The sequence below is a fragment of the Cynocephalus volans genome, chromosome 1 (assembly GCF_027409185.1).
Source record: "Cynocephalus volans isolate mCynVol1 chromosome 1, mCynVol1.pri, whole genome shotgun sequence".
NCBI lineage: Eukaryota > Metazoa > Chordata > Mammalia > Dermoptera > Cynocephalidae > Cynocephalus > Cynocephalus volans.
The window spans coordinates 108065201-108086776 of record NC_084460.1 but is presented as its reverse complement, the minus strand read 5'-3'; the positions used below and the strand labels follow the sequence as shown (position 1 = coordinate 108086776).

Below are 21576 nucleotides of genomic sequence, written 5' to 3'. Positions count from 1 at the left end.
GACCAGGTAAGAGGCAGGAGGGGTGCCGAGTTACAGGGAACAATGCTACAGTGCCAGCTCTGGAAAGGACGATGCCCACCTATCCACACCCCTTCTCCAGAGGGAGTAGGCCATAAAGCAGAGAGGCATTGAGCTTAATTGAATTCATGTTTAATAATTACAGGCACCGTGCCCCCCCTTCCCCCTGCCCAGGCAGCAGCAGGGGTGGTGCAGGGGCTGGGGCATATGCCCCCAGCAGCGAGGACGGCAGTCCCAAGAGTGATTTTCAGAAAATAAAAAAGGACCCCAGGGGCAGGTGGTGGTGCCTCCCGCCCCCCCAAGACACACCAAATTTCAAGACTTTATATATAATATATCTCTGTGCCCCAGGGGGAGGAGAGGGACACCTGGCAGCAATCCTGGAGGGGGGCCCCAGGCAGCCCCAAGCCATCCTGCCTCTTCAGCCACTTTATTAGCTCAGACACATCGCACTACAGGCACCCACTGCCACCGCCGCTGCTGCCACCCCCCTGCAGTCCAGGCGTCTGGCCGGGCCATCCGTGTGTCCATGGGGCTCCAAGTCCCCCGCCCCACCCGCCCTCAGTTGTGGTCAGACTCCTCCTCCTCCGCCTCACGAAGCCACTTGAAGAAAGCTGTGACAGATTTAAGGGCCACGCCCTTGCCCTGTTGCTCAGCTGGGTCCTTGCTACTCTCCCAGCTGTAGAAGGCATCCTCCTTCACCACGTCCTCATCGTACAGGGTATCAAAGAACATCCGAAGCAGGTCTGCAAGCAGGCAGGATAGCAGTTAGAAGTGGACAGCCACCCCAGCCTGTCCCCAAGGTTCCCTCTCAAGCTCCATTGTTAAAACAAGACCATGACCCACAATCTAGACATTTCCACCTGACCACTCCAGAGTGACTAGACCTCTGAAAGGATGCTAATGTCATCATCTAAGAGACTGGTACACAGGAATGAGTCACTTGGCCATAAAAAGCCTGATAAACTCGCCCTGCCCCAACACGGCAGCTTCAAACTTCTCCACACATGATATATTTCATGGGGAAAACTATACACAGAATTGGTATTCCTGAATCTGGGGAATCACTAATGTCAGATGTATCACTCACAAACATCAAGGGTGTAACCTGAACGTTCACTGGCCCCCAAAAGGAATCTGACAAACTCTTGATCCCAATTTCCTCTTCCTTCCCACATATCTCCTGAACATACACACCCTCTCTGGCCTTGACACTGTGAGTGGTACATCCTTTGCCAGAAACATCTGTCCTCCTGTCACCTTCCTAGTGAATTCCTTCAAGACAACTCAGGCACCCCCTGCTCTGACCCACTGTCTCCACCCCTGGCCGCTGGGGTAGGCTTTCCCAAGCACCTGTCCTGTAACTCCTGAACACAACCTACTCCATTCCCCACACTGCATTGCCAGTCTTCCAAACCAAACTTTACACTCCTCAAAACAAAGAAACGCACAGTAAGGATCTGAAGTCCACACAGAGGTGAAATCCTGACTAAGCCATCTAGAAGCTGCAAGCCAGGATGTTCCTCAGGGTATATACCCACCCCAAAATCCTCAAACTGTGCCTCTGGGCACAGCAGCCTCTCACCCTCATTCCCCAGCAATAGCAGCAGCAGACCCTTCACCATCCCACATCTATGTTCCAAATCCTATGCAAACCCAGCCTGAGGACCCTATACAATCGATTATCCATTCTGCCCTATATTTTCCAGCCCAAGTTTCTCCCATCTAAACTTTACAAAAGGTCACCCTTTTTCTTTTTGGCAGCTGACTGGCACAGGGATCCAAAACTTTGACCTTGGTGTTATCAGCGCCACACACTAACCAAGTGAGCTAACCAACCAGCCCCCCCTCCTTTTTTGGCAGCTGGCTGGTAAGGGGTACAGAGATGCGTACCCTTGACTTGGTGTTATATAACACTGCACACTAACCAAGTGAGCTAACAGGCCAGCCCAGGCCCCCTTTTCAACCACTATTTCTTACTGCTAAGTAAGATTTTGTCCACAATTGCTGTTTCCTTTCTTCCTGTCTCAGTCCTTCCCAATCCAGAGTCTGACCCCTGCCCACTCAACCAAATCTGTTTTTGCCAGGGTGGCCTCCATGTTTTTATATCCCAGAGGCCTTTGATTTTCAGATCTGCTCCTGCAGAACTCTCAGCAGCACCTAGCATTATGGCCCACTTCGCTCTCTTTAAAAAATGTCCTTTGTCACAGGGCTCTGTCCTCCTTTGGTCCTTACCTTTGTGTCCTCTACCTCCTCAGGGTTCTAGCCCAGACCCTCACCCCTTTCTCTCTTGTGATTTGCACAGGCGTTACCACATGCCAGCAACTCAGAGCTGCCTCCTGCCCTGACCTCTTCATCTACAAATGGATCCAGACACCCAGCTGTCTACCTGACATAACTGATCCCCTCACCCAGGGACTGCAAACTCAACTTTATCCAGCATTCCCTACTCCAGCTAATGGCACCACACTATCACCTCACCTGCTAAAACCATCCTGGAAGTCATCTGTGACCTCTAATTTTGTCATGGCCCCAGGCCAGTGTAACTAAAAGCTGTCAACTCCATTTCCTAAGTATCTCTTCAAACTTCCCACTCCTCCCCCATCTCCACTGTCACCAGTGAGGCTGAGCTATTGGTGTTGATCCAGCTGTGCTCACTCTCACCCTATTCTAACCATTCTTCCCACTATGACCCAGGTGATGTAAAAACTAAAATAAATCCTTCGATTCCTTTCTTAAAATCCCACAAAGGCCTTTTCCTGACATTTAGCTAAAGACCAAAACTCTTCCATGGCTTACAGGGCCATGCATGATCTGGCCCATGTCCATCTCTCCATTCCCATCCTGCCTCACTTCAACCGGTTGCTGTGCTCTCCCATGCTGGCCTTCCTTCCAGTTTTTCTCCCTTGTGTCAAGTTCTACCTCCGAGCCTTTGTTTAAAGTGCTGCACCCCTCTCCCATTTATCATTTAGCTAATTCCCACCCACCATCCCTAAGACCCACGTATTCCCCCCAGAGCACCCATCTTCCCATCTTCCAACACACAACACTCAACCGTTACTGACTCCATGCCAGCATGGGAACTGTGATCAACTTACTTACTGCAAATATCCCAGTGCCCTGACTCAGACATGTTAACCTAGGCCTCAGTCTTCCAATATGGACAACGGGGATAATACCCTAAATAAAGGTGTGAGGATTAAATGAGGCAAGGTAAGTGAAGCATTTCATCCTTGTGCCAGGCAGAGGGGGCCCATACCTGGAAGATGCTATCACTTATCACCTTTGAGCTGCTGGCATCTATCAGATGCCTAACCACAAAGCAGGTAGTCAATTAACCCTCAAAGCTGAGGGCCAGCCTGTGGCTCACTTGAGAGAGTATGGTGCTGATAACACCAAGGCCATGGGTTCGGATCCCTATATAGGGGAGGCCGGTTAGCTCACTTGGGAGAGCGTGGTGCTGACAACATTAAATCAAGGATTAAGATCCCCTTGCCAGTCATCTTCATAGAAAAAAAAAAAAAAAAAAAAAAAACCTCTCAAGGATGAATCTAACTCCTTCCATTTGTAAGCAAGGAAACAAACGTAAGGGGAAGGAATCAAACCTCCAGGGCATTTTTCTCTCCAATGACTACCCACCTTTCTTGGGTTGACAACCCTTCCGTGACTACCCCAGCTCTCTGGCAGTCCCTCCACCCCACCCCCATCCCTGTGGCCTGGCTCTTACTGGCAGGTTGTTCTAATTTCACTACAAGGGCCTGGAGGGCATAGAGTGCCTGCAGCTCCTTCTGCTCATCACATAGGTATTTCTGTAGCAGTTTCGCTCGCGCTTTCAGCACTGCAACATCCACTCGGAGGGAAGTCTCAACTACAGGGAAGAAGACAGGGATATGTGGAATAATATACCCTTAGCCTGATTTAGAACTAGAAGGGAAAGACTGAAACCCCCCTCCCTCCATTTGTCTGCTGGGCCCACCCTCGCCCCTCCCTCTCCCTGGCTCCTCTTACAGATAATTGCAGAATAGCAGACAGTTGTCATGAGCGCTCGAACTAACGTATTGGATGCTATCTGCTGCTCACTCAGGTTAGCCTATGCAGGAGAAACAAATGGCCCTTAAGTTCTACATTGTGCCCTGAAGTCTTCATTCTTGCTGCCCCCAACCCCTCCCCAATAAATTATCCATTAAATTGTCTATTATCTCCCCCCTCCCCCAACATCCAGGAGAAACATACCTCTATCCAGTCCAACACCTGCTGGTTACTGCTGCCCTCCTTCAGCAGCTTCTCTAGCTGCCTGCTCAGCTCCTCAGAGGGGAGTGCCCTCTGGCCAGGGGCTTCTAACTCCTCTCCCACGGTATACTCCACCTTCTGCAACCAAAAAGGCTCATAGTCAAGAGGTAAGGTGCACCATGTGAGAGATGAGAGAAGAGGGACAAGAATGGCCAGCCCCAAATGTTAAAATTAATCTAACTCCAGCCCCAAACCTGCTCAGCGATGAATGCACCAACGTCCTCGCCTTCAGGTAGAAATTCCTTCCAGCTGAGCCCAGCCCCTCGCCACAGTGTCCCCACCTTTTTGGGACCCTGGAAAACACAAGACCAACTCGGTAATCCTCTCCCTCTCCAAGGACCTAAGAGCTCCACAACAGTCATCCAACAAGTATTTACTGTAAACCCACCAGGCACTTGCTAGGAGCTAAGTAAGTACCAAACAGGCACTGCCCTTTCATGCTTACAGTCTAGTGCAAGGCACGGACATCAGTCAAATAAGCATCTAAATAAACAAGAACTCATCCACCAGAGTGCTATGACACTAAGGTGGGGGAAATACCTTTAGGAAAATGTTAATTAGCTTTGGCAAAATTCTCAAAGAATTACTGGACCTCAAAAAGGAAAATCAAATCCAAATACCTCACCCTAGCCTTCCAATCTCACCTATATTTCTTTTTCTAAAATGGCTTGGTTTTTCATTATTACAAGTAATGAATGCTTGCTTGTGGTAAGGACTTCTAACAAGTATGCTATTTGTTTCCTAAGTCGAGAAAATTTTAGAAGCAGATACACCCCCAACCCCAAAACAAACCAGAAATCCTCACAAAAACAGCAGCATAAGCCCCTTCTCTGTAAGGGTCAAGAGACCTTTAAGGCATCACTCTTCTATAACAACAAATATTCAGAATATTGGTATCAGCCCTTAACAAGATTATTGCAGTTACAATAAATATTACAAGATGCCCGTTTTTTCACATTTTACCACCCCTAGAAATTGTCTCAGCTGATAAACTGAATTTTAAAAATACTACAAGTCTTTCCTTTCATAGCTAAAATATAAAATAGCTCAATATGCTTTTTTTTTTTAAAGATGACCAGTAACAGGGATATTAACCTTTGACTTGGTGTTGTCAGCACCACACTCTCCCAAGTGAGCCATTGGCTGGCCCAAATATGCTTATTTTTTAAAAACAAATTGACCTGGTTACTTGGATCGAATTGTGTCCCCCAAAGTCCACCTATTAGAAACTCGAATCCCCAACGTAACAGTGTCAAGAGGGTGGGAAATCCTACTGTGGTAGTTAAATCTGGGGCCTTGAAGAGGTGATTGGATTGTGAAGACTATGCCCTTGTGAATGGATTGATCTGTTCTTGGGATGGTTCCAGTGGCTTTAAAAGGAGAGTGATGAGATTAGCCTTATCTTTCCTTGCTCCACCATCTCACAATGTGACACCCTGCATCGCTGAGGTCACCATCAAAGACCCTCACCAGACGTATTCCCTGAACTTTAGACTTCCCAGCCTCTGAAACTGTAAGCAATAAATACTGTTTCTTTATAAATTACCCAGTTTCGGGTATTTCTGTTTTAACGGACTCATAAACCTGGTATGTCTAACTGAAAGGATTTATGATGCTGAAGGAACAATTGCCTTCAATCCGAAGTCTCGTTCCTCCTGGTTCCAGATAGTTGAGCTCTTGAAACTGCACTTCTCAACTTCTTACAACTACACCATGCCCCACACTCAACTTGCCTTTCCCCACCTTTTCACCTTTACACTTGCTAGTAATCAATTAACTCACAAAGAGCTTCAGCACCCTTCAAGGAAAGCCTTCTTTCATGAATATTGCCAGCTACTACTTTGCAGTCTCACAGAACTCAAGGCACTCCATTTCAACTGTTTTATTTCACTTTACCTCACAAAGTTTTTATTAAGCTGTTATTTCTTACTTTTTCTCTACCAACTCATTTCCTGTGTTTTATTCACTGCTGTTTCCCCAGTGCTTAGTGTATGGCAAACGTTCAAAGAAATGCTAGCTGAATTAATCAATCAATCATGGGCCTACAGTCTTAAGACTGTCATTCACCTCCAGTCATAGCCCGAATTCATGATAGCAACTGGTCTGAGGGAGACTGCCCATCTCAACATTTCCTCTCCCAGGTACCAACGTGTTACTACCATCACCGTTGCTCCATCCCACCAAAGGACGATGAGGTTTCAGGGTCACTGCAAACAGCCAAAACACACAGTGGGAGGAGTCCTGAACACATCACCCTCTGAAAAGCCCTCACTCACCATGCTTTTGCACAGGAGCCGCAGGATCTCCAGCAACAGGGCAGAAGCTTTGCCCAGGGGTCTCAAAGGCTTTGTAATCTCCCTATAAAATAAAAACCCAGTATTAATGGCCTCCATAACCCTCTCAACACTACTACATCCCTCTCCAAATCCAGGCATCCAACTTGCCACACCTCCCTCCCCACCCCCTCTCCTCCTGTCTTTACCTCCCCTGAATTCCACCAAGAAGTGCTTACCTCAACAGCTCCCCCATGGGCACCCCACCTTCCTGCAGAATGGGTGTTACCAGTTCTGCTAGGTAGAGCCACACATGGGGGATGTCAATTTCCATGTCCTCAGCCAATTCCAAAATTTCATACAGCCTGCAAAGAGAATTCAGTCAGGCCATTCCAGGGAAGATGGGCCAGGCCTCCCCGCTCCTTCATTCTGGGGCAACATGGATGGCAAGGCTAACTGATCAACCGCAGAGCTCCCCAGGAACATTTTCTAGACATGGAGCAATTACCTCAAGCTAACACCACTTCCTTGTCCTTAGATGGTTCACTTCCGCACCCCCAAAGTAATGTTGACCAGGATGGCTGAGGAGCCTGTGCTCTCATGCAAGGTCCCAGGGGTCCCACAAAGGAGCCAGAAATGTTTGAATATGTGAAAGTGGGAGGTCCACAGAAGCTGGTCATACCCTTGGTAGTACTGAGCAGTGGAGAGGTGTCCAACACAGAGCAGCTGGTGCAGCAGCTGTCCCATATGTTCACGAGCAATGGCGCTGCGCTCCAGTGTGGACTCGATGCCATGTCGTACAAAGATGAAGAGCAGGGAGGGCGAGGCCAGCTCCTGCACACACTGTACTGCCTCCTGAGGGCGCACAGGGCATCAGAGGGAGAAAGCAGTCACTGTCTAGCTCAGACCCCATGCCCCCATGCCTGCCAGCACGGCTCCCTCCCTGCCCACTCCTCACTCAGACACCTCCCACTGCTTACCTTCATGTCATTGAGATGCAGATATTCCTCAATAATGGCCTTGGATTTCTTCTCCAGCTCCTCCTCAGACAGTACAGCCTTTGGAGGGCTTACTGGGGGCAGGGTGGCTTCCCGCTTCACTATGGGAGGGGAACACAGATCACAGAGAATTCTTCAGTTCCCTTCCTCCTAGCCAATGGGTCTGGAGCTCTCAAGACAGCTGGAGACCAGAGAGTCCCAAACGGGTCAACACCCTTCTTCTCCATTCCTCTCCCAGCCCCTCTCCTCACCAGCATCCCGACCGCGGTCCCGATCCTCCGTGAGGCTAGCTGCCTTGCGCAGTCCCTCAGGTTGAGAGGGCCGTTCTCTACTCCGCTCCTCCACTTCCTTGCTGAAGCTCCGCTTGGTGGTGGGTGTCCTTGCACGATCAAGCCGATCCCCACGGTCACCTCCCCGTTCACTCCGCTCTAGGCGGTCTCCCCGGTCCCCAGCTTTTTCACCTCGTTCCCGGCTCAGGCTACTCCTGGAAGAAAAACAAACACATTGTCTCTCACCTGGACTGCCCAGGTACTCTCTCATGTAATTACCCAACATGCTGAGCAACTCTTGGGCCTTGTTCTTGGCATCAGGAATATGTCCCAATCTAACCCAGGGGCTCCCAGCATTACAGGAATGAGGAATTCCCATCCTAAGCCAACAACCAAAACTTAATTGTAATACTCAGTGTGAAGAACAAAGACATCTAGGAAACCTCACCTCTGTACCACACGTCTATTATCTGTGCTTTCTGTGGGTACTGCTTGCTGAAGGGCTGAGAAGCGATTCAAGGTACTAGTAGCTGGACGAGCAGCTTCTGATGCTGGGGAGGCAGAAAAACTAGATTAAAATCTTTCAAGTTTCTTGCATTCTCTCTCCTACTTGCCAGTCTAGGACACTTGGTCCCAGTCCCATGGTAAAGCAGTTCAATCCCTGGAACCACATACGTGCCACCTGTATTACCTAACCCCTTTGTACTAAAAGCTTCCCCTAAAGGTAAGGCTCTGCCCCTCAAGGAGCAAAATAATAACCACCCAGTTCTTTACAGTGGCCTCCATACCTGCATCTGAAGGCTTGGCTCCTGAGCCTCCACTGCTTCCCTTTCCCCAGCTCAGTCGCCCTCCAGGTGCAAAGAGCTGATTGTTAGAATCAATGGAGCCAGGCTGAGGAAGGAAAGGGAGGAGAGTCATGGGTCTGACCTGGCAGACACCCCCTGCCAGCACCATCCACACAGGTATAGTAAATGGCCAAAAACAGGGATCAGGCAAACTTTTCTGTAACAAGCCAAACAGTAAATATTTTAGATTTTCCAAGCTATGCAGTCTCTATTGCAACTACTCAATTCTACCACTGTAGCATGAAAGCAGCCATAGATGACACTTAAAGGAATGAGTGTGGCTGTGCTCCAATAAAACTTTATTTGTGAACACTAAAATTTCAATTTTATATAATTTCCACATCATAAAATGTTCACTTTTTGATTTTTGTCAACCACTTAAAAATGTAAAGACATACATTGTGGGAGGTACAGAAGCAGGCAACAGGCTGGATTTGGTATGCTGTACTTGGTCTGCATGTCACTTTGCTAATCGCCGGCCCAGACCAATGGTCTTTTTTTTTTTTACAGCTGGCCGGTGCAGGGATCTGAACCCGTTACCTTGGGGTTATAAGGCTGTGCTCTAACCAACTAAGCTAATGAGCCAGCTCTGCCCAGACCAATGGGAATACACCTCCCATTAGAGCTGACAGTCCTGTCTCTAGCAATATAACCAGTTAATTGAAGAGGAAAAGAAAAATTCAGTCATCATCTTCCCAGCCTCAGAAAAGTGAGGAGACTAAGATCCAAACCTGAGCTTAAGGCCTTGATCCCTCTTTACCTTACCCTCCATCTCACCAGCATCACCCCCTCCAATACAGGCCCCTACCTTCGTGATCTTGGTGAGTCGTGAGGTGTCAATGGGGCGGCTGCCTTTGCTGATGGGGACTGTGTTCCAGCCACCATCATCCACAAGTGGAAGGCCACGGCCTAGGACAAAAAGAAGGGGCATACTGGAATAATGAGTAAGTCCTAGCAGTTCCTTTCCCTTGGACCACCCCCAGCCTCCCTTCCTCAGATCCTCAGTTCCATCATGGGGTCTCAGTGGCCCAGACACGTGGCACTAACAGGAAGTCATCAGTGGAAAGCACAACCCCTCAGTCCCTTCACTGCCCCCCTCAATCCTAGTGTCAAACTCACTGATGGATGGACCTGGAGGGCCACCCCGACGCTTGTCGCTGCCCTTGGCCATGAGTTGCTGCACTTTAATGTGCTCCCGATGCTCCTCCATCTCAGCCTCCTTGTGGATCTGGTCAATAGTCTTGGGACCCTGATCCCCTCTGCGTGGCACCCAATTGCTCTGTGGGGACAGAAGGCCAATTACAATTATGTCAGGAACTGGGGACAGCACACTGGCAGTGGGACGGAGAGGACACATACCCGTCGCAGATCCAGCACATCCTGCAGCATAAAGCGGATACGGGATGATGTCTTCTTTTCTTTAATAATTTTTTCCATCTGGGTGAAATACTGATCCATTCGGGGCTAGAGAGAAGCAAAGGGATCAGGTCAGGAACTTCTAATACCTTACCTCCAACTGTAAGCCCTGTCCTCCTTCACTGTGGCTCAGCAGAACCCACAAACTTTAGCCCATCTCTGTCCACATCCCAGAACCCCTACCTTGGCTTTTTCAAAGTCCAGGTCTTTCCCAATGGTGGTGAGCAGACGGCAAAGGCATTCAAGGGACTCTTCATCATGGTTTTTTAGTAGTTTGACCACACAGTCATGCATTATTGCCTCTGTTAACATCTTCAGCTTGAACAACTCCCCAATAAACTTGATATTCCCTAAAGAGCGCCGCCGGGCTATGTCCCTAGCCTCTTCCAGCTCTTCCTTCAGGCGTCCCCGTTCCTCTGCCTGCGAGTCATGGAGCAGTGATCATGTCAAAAAGATACCCAGCCACTGGGTTAAAACCCTTCTCCTTTACTATCCAGATATCCAAACCTAGCAGTAAGCACTCAGGTCCCAAGACACAGAAACTCCCCAAGATACCACTATCCCCGCCCCCTTCCCACTTAACCCTAACCCAAATTCTTACAGCTGAGTAGCACCTGGGTGGGGAGAGGGCAGGGAGTGGAACTGGTGGTGGGTTTTCTCTCACCGTAGCAGCTTCATCCATCTCTTTTTGCTTCTTCTCAAAAACCTCATCATCATCTTTGTCTTTTTCAAACTCCTTCTGACATCGATTCAACAAGAGTTTTCGGAAGTTCACAGTCACTGTTGGCTTTTCTGTCGTGGGCACTTTAAGCTGTAGGTCAAAGAGAATGCTGCATTCAGACTAGTCCAGGGCAGGGAGAGCCCTCTAAGAGTCTTTAACTGCCCGTCCTCTGGCCCCCAGCTCTGCCTCCTTCTGACTGCCATCAACAGCCCAGGCTGTTGATGAGGAAAACCAAGAAGCTGGACTCAAGGAGTCTTAGGAATAGAAGTGGGAAGCTAGACCATGAGATTTAGAAAACAGTGGAAACTAACCGCCATTAGGCAGCGGCACATGTTGGCATAGGCCACAGAGAAGTTGGGCTCTGAAATGGCCTTCTCAAAGATGAGATCAATGACCCCTTTGAGGCGTTCCTCGGTGTCGATGGCCAGCTGCGTCACTTGCTTCATCAGCTGCTGGAACATCTGGGGTGTCAGCTTATTCAGGATGGAGCGTACCCTGCGGAACAGGTCCTGGGGGGAGAGGAAACAGAATTCAGTGAGGTTCTCAGAAGAACAAAGGCCATTGAAAGGGACAGGAGAGAGTGGTGGGGACTTAGGCAGATGCTAGCAATAGGATGGACAGATGCAAAGAGAGCAAAGTTAGCTCAGGTGGCAGACCTTGAGGAGAAGGAATGGAGACCAAAAGTAGGACCTGCCAGTACCTGGGTTTTGCTACCATCTGCATCCTCCTCCCCTCGGTCCTTATCAGCCACCGTCCGCTTACTGCTGGGTTTCCAGGCCTTCTCCGCTTTGTTCAGTTTTATGTCTTCGGTCATTAACACTGTAGCAATGATCTTCCGTGGCTCCTTTCGGGGGCCCTGCTGAGAGCGCCGGGGTCCAAGGCCAGCCTGCTAAGCAAGAGAAGACAGAGCTAATCAGCACAACCTGTGGAATCATTACCACACATCTCCAGGGCAGACTTCTCATCTTGTTATAACACACCAGCTATCCACCCCCATCCCATCTGCCCCTTTAGCCAGCCCCACTCACCGGCCCTCGGGGCAGCTCCCCACCTGGCCCACCCCTTGGGGGCCCTCGGTTGCTAAGGGCTGGTCGGCCAAGGTTAGCAAAGGATGGGGTGAAGTCTGAGCCACAATTTATGCCTTGTAGTCTGGTGGGATCCAGCGGCCGCAGTGGTGTCTTATTGGCCTGCAGAGAGAAAAGCAAAGGTCTCAGAAGCAAGCTAGGCATACTGACTACTCTTTCAGGACTTCGAGCTCCTCCCCAATCCATCCAGCCCACTTTGCCCATCTAGCCCAAACTTACTCCCCTCCCCGTCAAGCCACTAACCTTGTCCAGTACCACATCACTGATATGCGGCAATCCCTCTGGCTTCTGCATACTGGCAAAGATGAACTGAAAGCCAAGTAGGAACTCACGGTCATAACGCTTTTTCTCCTCAAGGTTTAAAGGTTTCCACTGATCTGCAAGGAAGAAGAGATGAACCGAACATACTCTTGTCTCCTGGGGCCCTGACAAGCATACTCAATCATTCCTTCAGCATACCTGACTTATATTCATACTTCTGTTCCCCAGGCTGGATGTTCTCAGCATTGTGAATTTTGTCTTCCTTTGAGTCCCAGGTCTCATCTGCTTCCTCAAGCCGTGGGGGCACACTGCTGCCCTCAGACTCTGGACCTGGATTATTGCCTGCAGGAGGCTGATTTTCCACTTCTGGTACTGCTGGGTTCACCTGCAACCAGAGAATATCCGGTTTTGGTTACAGGATGGCCAACTTTCCATACCCAAATGCTCTCTCCCCTCCACTATTTTCTGCTCCCTTACCTCCTTGAAGGCATCTAGAAGGTCTCCCACAGCCTCCTTCTTATTTAGCTCCTTAATTTTCCGTCTCCTCTTTGGCACAGATACTGCCACTGATTTAAAAAAAAAAGAAAAGAAAAAAAAGTGGGGGTGGGAATAATTTAAGGAGTACCCCTAAACCCTGGGAAAAACAAAAGCAGCCACAGTACATACTTCCTCTTTCCATCACAGCCTCTCTAAGCTTAAAAGCCCCTAATCTAGCTCTTGGGTTCCATCACAGGGCTCCTATGACCAGATACAATGGCACAAATGGGAGGTCATCAGTAAACACAGAAACTACACCCCACAGCCCACCCCACCTCCACCCTCCAGCCACACCTTACCTTGGGTGGCTGCTGTTGCCTCCAAATTCTGGGACAAGTGGGCTGGGACAGGGTTGCTCTCTGAGAGGAGCAGTTCCTCTCCTCCCTTCTCACTCTCAGCTTCTCCTGCTTCTCCTCCTCCTCCTTCTTCTTCTTCCTCCATTTCCTCCTCCTGAGCAGGGGAAGTAGCTGAAGGAGCCACAGCTGGAGTGGTAGAGAAGACAGTGGAGGGGGCCACTGATGCTGTAACTTCCTTGGCCTGCTCCTCTGGCTCACTGACTGGGCTTAAGTCCACAGCTGGTGGCGAGGGGGCTCCGTTGAGCAATTCCTCAGGTTGGGCAGTTGGAACAATGCGCACAGGGGATTCAGAAGGACAAGTCAGGGGAGGGAGAGGGGCAAGTTCTGGGCTTGACTCCATCTCTGGTTCCAGATCCTCAGATGGGACCACGCCATTAGGCTCATGAATTTCCACTGTGTGAGATGCCAGAGGGGTGGAAACCTGGAGAGGACTTGACGAGAACTCAGATTCTGGAACTGGTTTGCTAAGTGTCACTTCTATTTCCAATATGGGTTCAGCGAGCGGAGTGGGTTCTGGAGAGAGGCAATATGGCTCCCCAGTTTCATGAGGGATGGGTGTTGATTCCTCTACAGACATTTGTATCATCCCCGTTGTCATAGTGTCTCCAGGAATAGAGAGGACTGCAAGATTAGATTCAGACCCCGGTTCCAAAATAGGGGGTGGTGATGGGGTTGGAGAAGGTGATGAAGGCTGTGATTCTGAAGGGCTGTGCTCTGGGCCCGGCAGCCCTGGCCGGCCCCCAGTGATTGCTCCCTGCGACCGGTCATCTGCACGACAGGAAGGAAGAATGAGAAAGTAAAGGCAAGTCCTTCATTGCTATTGTACCTCCTCCTCCTCCCAGACAAAGCATTCCCAACTTAACACCTCTGCTCTCCAAGCTTCTCCCACCTAAGCTATTTTTCCCTTCTCATCTATAACCCAATGCACCCTTAAAATCCCACTGCCTGAAACTTAAGCCATTCTTCTCTGGCACCCAGTTCAAGTCACTCTACCTCCTCAGCATTTTAAATTGTCACTCTCCTTTTCTCCATAAAAGCTCTGTCCCACCTGCTTACTTACCTGGCCGGACAATGACAGCAACCTGGGGCGACTCCCCATTAGCCTGAGGCTCCAGACCGCCTCCCGTCTGCAGGACATAAAGGGTTACCAAGTTTGCACTGAAGAGTCCCACAACCCTTCTTTACTAGAGCCATTTCTACTTTAGCTCTGCCTAGAAATCCAGGAAAGCAGGGAAATAAATCCCTTAGTTGAAGGATAAACTCAAGGGACTTGGGAGTCCAGGGCAGAACAGCCATCTCAGCCAGGACATCACTCAACAAGCAGACAGTACCTGGGGAGGAGTGGGTGTGGAGGCAGTACGAGCCCCAGACATGATCTCCTCAGTGATATCCTTCCCTCCTTGGTTTGGATCTCGAATTCGGATCTGGGGAAAGAATGCTATGGGATGAGTGGGAAGCAGGAGGAGCCCACCCCTCCACACTGCCCACTCCTAAGACTCCAAGGCCAACCCCCCACCCCCACTGGGTAGCAGGTAGGTGGGTGCCAGAAACCCCATGAGTTCTACTGTCAACCTATCCAGCTGCTCTTGTAGTCCCTACCCCAGCCCCCACCTCTAAGAGACTCTTGACCTCACAGAGCACACATCACAATGCCTCTCCCTCCCTCACCCATGCCCCACCAACAGTCCCCAAGTCAGTGGCTGCACACCCTGGGGCCCAGGACCCCCATCTAGCACCCATCCGGCTCACTTGTGGCTAAGTCTGCCTGATCTCTGGGGGCAGGGCCCAGATCCAGTGGGTGGAGCCAGGGTGACTCAGCGGCTTCCCCAGCTCTGGCACCCTATTCTGGGCACCACGCCCAGGGCTTGAGGACCGAGCAGAGGCGGAGGCTTCAAGAGCTTCCAAGACTGGAAGGTGGGGGGTGGGGGTGGGGCCACAGAAAACAAACCATTTCCAAGGCAAGCCACCAGAAACCCAAAACTAAGCATAGTTCTCTGAAGCCCCAGAGCCCAGGTCTCTCAGGAACTTCCCAGCCAGCCACTTCAGACTTCCTATAAATTGCTTCTATGCTGAAATCTTAGTATCGTACAAAGAACCTGAGCACTCCACAGACCTTCATTCTCTGCCCACTCTCAGTTGAAGATCTCTTGCCTCAAGTTCCTGCTCCCTCAGACACAATGTCCCGGCAGTAGCTGACCTCGATTCTCCCCTTCCCAGATGTCCCAGAGCCCCTTGCTGCTACTCACCGTCTTACGCTCCCTCTTTGGAGCAATCTGGGGTGGCTGGTTCATCAAAACTGGGGTGGGGGCCACACCAGTGGGAAACTGCTGCACCCCTTGGGCTGGGTAGTAAGCGCCAGCTTGGGGGAGGGGGGACAGAAAGGAAGAATGGTGGCAGCGTCAGGGCCCAACCATATACTAATGCCTGCTTGAACACCTCCCATCTCCAGAACCTCTCATCACCCACAGCCGGCCCCTTGCCCTGCCCCGCCCTCCTCCCCCAGGGAATTAGGTGTCTGTCAAAGTTGGGGAACCAGTCTGAACTGCATTTACAAGAATTCCTGACACAGACACAGACACACACACCTTGCAGGCAGGCGCTCCTTCCCCACCAGCTACCAGGAGGACTTATGTCTGTTCTTGTACCCCACAAGATACTCATGTGTATGCACCTCACCCCCAACAACATGTACACATATACTCTGAACCTGAAACACAATCAAGTCTTTGGCTAGGAATGAGAAAAAGAGATTTGCCGGCCCTGTTCCACTCAACCCGAGTCCAGTTTCAGTATCCAGCTCTTTGTAAAGGGACAAGGAAACAAAAGCTAACATGATGAACTAGGCCCAGCATGAAGAAAACTTAATTCCTTAAAGGAATGGTCTCCAAAGTGCGGTGCGTTCTTTAATCTCACCCATAATTTCCAGTTGTTTTCAACAAGTGCCTGGAGTGTGTTATTTGTAAATTATGCACACATATATACAAACAAAACCATACATGTATTAGAGGTACACACTCAAAATTTTTTCCTGACAATCATCAAAAACTTTTGGAAACCACTACCACAAAGAACAAACTAATCCTTTCCTAGAATATAAATAAATAATAGCGATGAAAACCTCCCAAATCTGTGTTACATGGGCTCCCCGCAAACGTGGAAGGAGTCACAGGAAATGCCTAACAATAGGCCCTCAAGCTGGCATTTGATCCTACATTCCTTGACATGGGGAAAAAACTCCAATTCTCTTAGAAATAGGATCAAATCTTCTCCCCCCACCAACACCAGTTAAATATAAAGCACTAACCCCTACCACCCTATCATTTTTAGACCAAAAGCCACAGCTGGGAAGGGACTAGTGATTTAAAAATCAGTAGATCCGTTTAGATGCTCTCTGGGACTCACCCTCACCTCTGACTCCTTCCCCTGCTTACCGTAGGTCCCAAACTCTGTAGGGCTTGCACCTGGATAGAAACCTGGGGCTCCTGGTTGCACAGGGTACTGCTGTGTCGGGACAACATATGTGGAACGCCCCTGGTGGGGGGTAGGGAGAAGAACAGGAGGGGAGAAGAGTTGAGGGAGCTACGAGCACCATATCAGACTCCAAAGAGAATGTATGGCAAGAAAGGACAAGCTAACTGGGCAATGACAAGAAGGAAGTCCCACCTCTGGAAAAGAGGCCCCCAAGCCCTAGCCTCACCTGTCCAGGGATGTAGTAGGCCCCCTGGGAAGCTGGATAGGAGATCTGGGAAGGGATCATCATTACTTGGGATCCAGCAGGGTAGACATGAGCAGCTGGGCCAGGGCGGGCAGGGGCTGCACTCTGCACTCGGGAGGCTGCACTGCTCGGGGGCTGGGCCCGGCTAGGGTAGAAGTGCTGTCAGGAAGGAGGAAAGCTGTTGGCATTTGGAAGGAGAGGAAGTAGAAAGCAAAATAGCCATTCCACAATGTGTCTATAGTCTGGAAAGAAGTACTGTGGGCTTCAGAGCATGGAGACCAATCCTTCCAAGACTCACTTAACCATCTGATGGTTAAGTGGCCTCTTGTACTTACGCATATACTCTCCAGATTCAGATGTACACTCTACATTCCGTGTATATTTACTCTCTCACTGTCATACACATTCATGTCACTTCCAACAGGCTATCCCTCCGCAGAGGCTTCCTAACACTCAGATGCATCATGCCTAAGGCCTTTCTGGCAACATACATCCCAGCATGCACTGCTCCACCTAAGATACTGAGGAGCCAACCGTTAACATGCAACAGTCTCAAAGTTCCCATATACTCGCTCTTTCAGCCCCTAACATGCATCACTCAGCCCCAGATTGAGGACCTGGACAGCAAACAATTCCCCACCCTAAAGACCCCCAATCTCTGCGTCTAGCTCCTGACTAGGCTGAAGAGTAAGGGTGAGACCAGGAGATGGCCCAGGATTAGCAAAGGGGTATTACCTGCAGAGACCTGAATCCTCCCTGAGAGCACATGGGGACAGGAAAGAAGAGAATTATCCCCAAGGTGATGAGGTGAAAAACAATGCAAGTAGTAGGACAAGAATCCTCCCACTTAGTGAGGAAGAACTTGGGGAATAGAGAAAGGCAAGAACTAGCTGAAGTGTTTTTCTTGCCACAGCCCAAAGAGAAAGCAGAGAAGGGGAATGGAGCAATGACAACCTCCTAGTAAAAGGAGGAAATAGGAAAACAAGAGCTGGCAGCAGGGCCCAAAACACTATATACTAAGACCCCAGTAATGTCACCCTCACCATCTACATTCTCCCCAAGGGGCCAATCACCATAAGTAAAAGTGCAGAGCCCCATGAAAGAACACAGAGCAACTGTCAGGAAATTGGGACCAGGTACGTGGCCTCCACAGTTTCCATCCTAGGCCTAAACTTGCCAAAGCTATCCGCAGCTCCCACCCAGGTCCCCTACTCCCCTCCCCACAGCCCCTCACCTGGCGGGGCTGAGAAGGCGTGTTCATTTGTGTCGCTTGTGGCGTACTGAACACCACCGGTGCTGTCTGCCCCGGGGAAAACGCTGGCTGAAGGGGGGAGACCAGAGTTCAGCAAGAGGGGAAGCCCGGGTGAGGCAGAAACCCAAGCTGGTGAAATAAGGGGAGCAGATCTGCGACAAGAGTCTCAGCAGTCCACATACCCCCTCCCCACGATGGCCCCCGGGACAGCCCAGGGGCCCTGTATCAATTTGGCAGCAGGCAGCTGCACTTTGTCCTGACACTGATGGGGGTGGGAAAATCCAGAGGTTGGAACCTGTTCCTGACCGGCTGCCTGGTCTCCCCCACCCCCACCCCAGTCCTTGCTAACTCCTCCCTAATTACCTGTGGGAGTCCAGGGGATGGGGCGGGTGGGGGGCCTGTGGGCTGTGGAGCCTTGTTCATTTCATTTGGTGCCACATCAGGGTCCCCCCAGCACCTGTTGGGAAAGAGTGGAGCTCGGAAACGGGAAGGGACCCAAGCTTAAAGCAAATAGAGTGGGGAAAGGGTTAAAGCAAGGGCTGGGCCCAACACGGAGCCCCGATAGGTGCCAAAGGGGTGAAGGAGCAGAAAAGATCCAGCCTATGTCCCCACCAACACGTTGTCAAACCCGCACCACCTACAACCGCCCCCCTGGCCTGCTCAAACAGCACCCTCACTCACCCCCTCTGTTAGGAATAAGTCCACGGTGCGGCCTACAGGTTCTGGGCATCCGAGGGCCTAGGGTTGGGAGGTGAGGGGTATCAACCTGGCTCCGCGGGGCCCAAGACCAACCAGACCGGAAATTCCAGGTCTCGCTGGCACCAGGCTCCCGGATCGCAAACGGAGCTAGCTGCTTCGGCCGTAGTGTTCCCACCCCCCACCCGGGGATACCGGGTTCGGCGCCTGGCCCCGGGACACACAAGGTACGCCTGCCGCGGGGGCACCCGAGCGGAGCCAGAGGCGAGGCCCGCCGCCGCCCAGAAGTGTAGGCCAGGAAGGGCGGGAGTGGGGCCCTAAAAGGCCAGGCGGACGGCGGCCGACAGCCGTAGAGGAACCGGTTTCAAGGCAAGTAAGGGTCGACCCGGAGGGCGGGCGGGGCCGGGGGCTCCTCCCTGCCCGCCGCCGCTGCCTCCCTCCCCTGCGCCCTCCCTGCGCAGCGCCGGCCAGTGCCAAAGAACAACGTGTCACTTCCCGGCGGCCCGGCCGCGAAAGGGGGAGGGGGCGGCGGGCCGGGAGTTGCGGTGCCTGCGCCCATGGGCCGCCGGGCCTCCTCGGGTCGGACCGAGGTGGCATTTCGCAGCCGGCGAACCCGGCGCCCTCCCAGCCCGCGGGGCCCGCATAGTGCGGCCCCGCGCTCCCCCACCCCCACCCAGCAACCAGGCCGGGCCGGGCACACGTGGGCCGGGGATCCGGCCCTGGCAGGCAGGGGCCCGGACTCGGGCCGCGGGACCAGGGCGCTGGGGCGGCGGTGCAAGGTGGCCGGTCCAGGCCCGGATGGCGGCGGATGCGGGGGGAGGGGGTGGGGGGGCCGGGTCGGGCCCGGACATGGCGGCTTTACCTTCAGTCTCCTTCAGTCCGCGCGGCCGAGCCCCACGCAGCCGCACAGACGTAGTCCACAACCATTTCCGGCTCCCCGCACAGATCCCGCTCGGCGGCCACCGCTTCTCCGCAGGCGCAGCCGGCGCCCCCACGTGACCGGCGCAGAGGGTGGAGTCGCGCCGGGCGCCCAGCGCCGCGGAGCACATGGGATTTGCCCCGCCTCGTCAAGTGACATCCACTGCCCGCCCCCTTGTCCCTTACCGAACTTTGGAACGCCTAAACCGGCTCCCCTCTCTGTCTCTGTTCGGTGGTTCTTTAGTTCATTCATACTTTTAACTTGGATTTATTGAGCGCATACTAAGTGCTAGGCGAAGTGCTGGCCGAGGATTGAGAATACTGAGATTAAAGACTCGGTCCTGGCTAAGTAAATCGTGGTACAATATGAATTATGGGGCCGGCCCGTGACTGATAACACCAAGGCCACGGGTTCGGATCCCTATATAGGGATGGCCGGTTGGCTCACTTAGGAGAGCGTGGTGCTGACAACACCAAGTTGAGGGTTAAGATCCCCTTACCAGTCATCTTTAAAAAAAAAAAAACTATATGAATTGAAAATATATGTTTTGAAAATAATGTAGATCATTGGAAGTCCCATTAACAAAGGAAATTGAATGCTGTGCTAAAATGAAAGATTCTAAGTAGGTTTAAGTAGTATGAGATTTGTCGTTTACTAAGATAGACATTTAGGGTGGGGCAAAACTCAATCGTGGAAAATTCGGAATAATGATGGAGGAAGCAATCCCAAGACCCCCGCCCTGCTGCCAAAACATCTTGGAGGCCAGAAGGGACCATCCTAGAGCCGAATCCACCCACGGCTCAAGCTAAAAGATAGCTTGCATTTGAATCCAAACTCCAATGCAATGTTTATTACCTGGAAAATTGCCTACTACCTACCACCTTACTGTCTGTTATAAAATGGGAAGATGTGAAATCAGTGTGGCCCAAGTCAGAGCTTTTAACCACGTTTTTTCTCATAATGATAATATCCACTTTATTGCGTTGTGAGGATTAAACGAGTTAATTCATGTGAAAGCGCTTAAAACAGTGCCTAGTACCTAGCAAAGCTCAGAAAACTAAAGGTCAGAGAAGTGAAGTCTGGAATTGGCAACCAAGTCTTACTGCAAAGTCCATTTTTCGAGCTATCATATACTGCCTCCTGATATTCATGACATCACAGGACTTGGTGTGGTAGTGAGGTGGCATAAAACAGCCCTCATCACTCCCATCAAGAATGTATGATTGAAAAAAAAATGTATGATTGTAGGGTGGGCAAAGTCAGGCACAATAATCTCCTCTCCAAAGGCGCCTCTCTGAAGAGATGTAGGGGGCCGGCCCGTGGCTCACTCGGGAGAGTGCGGTGCTGAGAACACCAAGGCCTCGGGTTCGGATCCCATATACGGATGGCCGGTTCGCTCACTGGCTGAGCGTGGTGCTGACAACACCAAGTCAAGGGTTAAGATCCCCTTACCGGTCATCTTTTAAAAAAATAAAAAATAAAATAAATAAAAATAAAATAAAATAAATTAAAAAAAGATGTAGGGCAGCAGCTTCAAAGAAAAAGAGAGCAAAATACAGTGGGCCCTCCATATCCACAGGTTCTGCATCTGCAGATTCAGCCAACCACTGCTCAAAATATTGGAGGGGATCCCCTTACCAAAGAAAAAAGAAAAATATTGGGGGATGGAGAGGAAACAAATAAAAAATAACAATAAAAAATAATACAAATGAAAACCAACACAGTATAACAATTATTTACATAACATTTACATTGTATTAGGAAGTAATCTGGAAATGATTTAAAGCATACAGGAGGAAGAGCCTGGGTTATATGCGAATACTACGCCATTTTATATAAGGGACTTGAGCATCTACAGTTAGGTATCCCCAGGGGGTAGTGGAACCAATTCCCTGTGGATACTGAGAAACAACTGTATACATTTG

The 21576-nt window shown here is 50.8% G+C and overlaps 1 protein-coding gene and 2 non-coding genes across 7 annotated transcripts; all 3 read right to left on the bottom strand.

Annotated features, from left to right (window-relative positions):
- Positions 1-134: 134 nt before the first annotated feature.
- On the bottom strand, positions 135-19729 carry EIF4G1 (eukaryotic translation initiation factor 4 gamma 1). Of its 5 annotated transcripts, none has more exons than XM_063106120.1 (33): positions 19595-19729; positions 18718-18774; positions 18400-18493; positions 18019-18105; positions 16767-16943; positions 16501-16600; positions 15316-15428; positions 14401-14493; positions 14130-14196; positions 13013-13837; positions 12654-12742; positions 12375-12561; positions 12159-12292; positions 11859-12017; positions 11531-11719; positions 11142-11339; positions 10774-10920; positions 10293-10529; positions 10053-10157; positions 9813-9972; positions 9502-9602; positions 8637-8739; positions 8297-8399; positions 7831-8063; positions 7562-7680; positions 7264-7436; positions 6821-6946; positions 6585-6666; positions 4503-4601; positions 4252-4386; positions 4027-4108; positions 3746-3886; positions 135-764 (listed from the first exon to the last, which is right to left on the bottom strand). In XM_063106120.1, exons 3-33 carry the CDS (start codon positions 18457-18459, stop codon positions 580-582), a joined length of 4809 nt encoding a protein of 1602 aa, XP_062962190.1. In that variant the 5' UTR covers positions 18460-18493; positions 18718-18774; positions 19595-19729; the 3' UTR covers positions 135-579. The 5 variants fall into 5 exon arrangements, with proteins under 5 accessions (XP_062962190.1, XP_062962207.1, XP_062962217.1 ...); XM_063106137.1 differs by having other exon boundaries at positions 11531-11716; XM_063106147.1 differs by having other exon boundaries at positions 18019-18165; positions 19595-19728.
- On the bottom strand, positions 9683-9758 carry LOC134365868 (small nucleolar RNA SNORD66). Its single transcript, XR_010022192.1, has one exon. It is a non-coding gene; the product is annotated as a small nucleolar RNA SNORD66 (small nucleolar RNA).
- LOC134365871 (small nucleolar RNA SNORD66) lies at positions 12885-12958 on the bottom strand. The gene has a single exon (XR_010022193.1). It is a non-coding gene; the product is annotated as a small nucleolar RNA SNORD66 (small nucleolar RNA).
- Positions 19730-21576: the final 1847 nt, after the last annotated feature.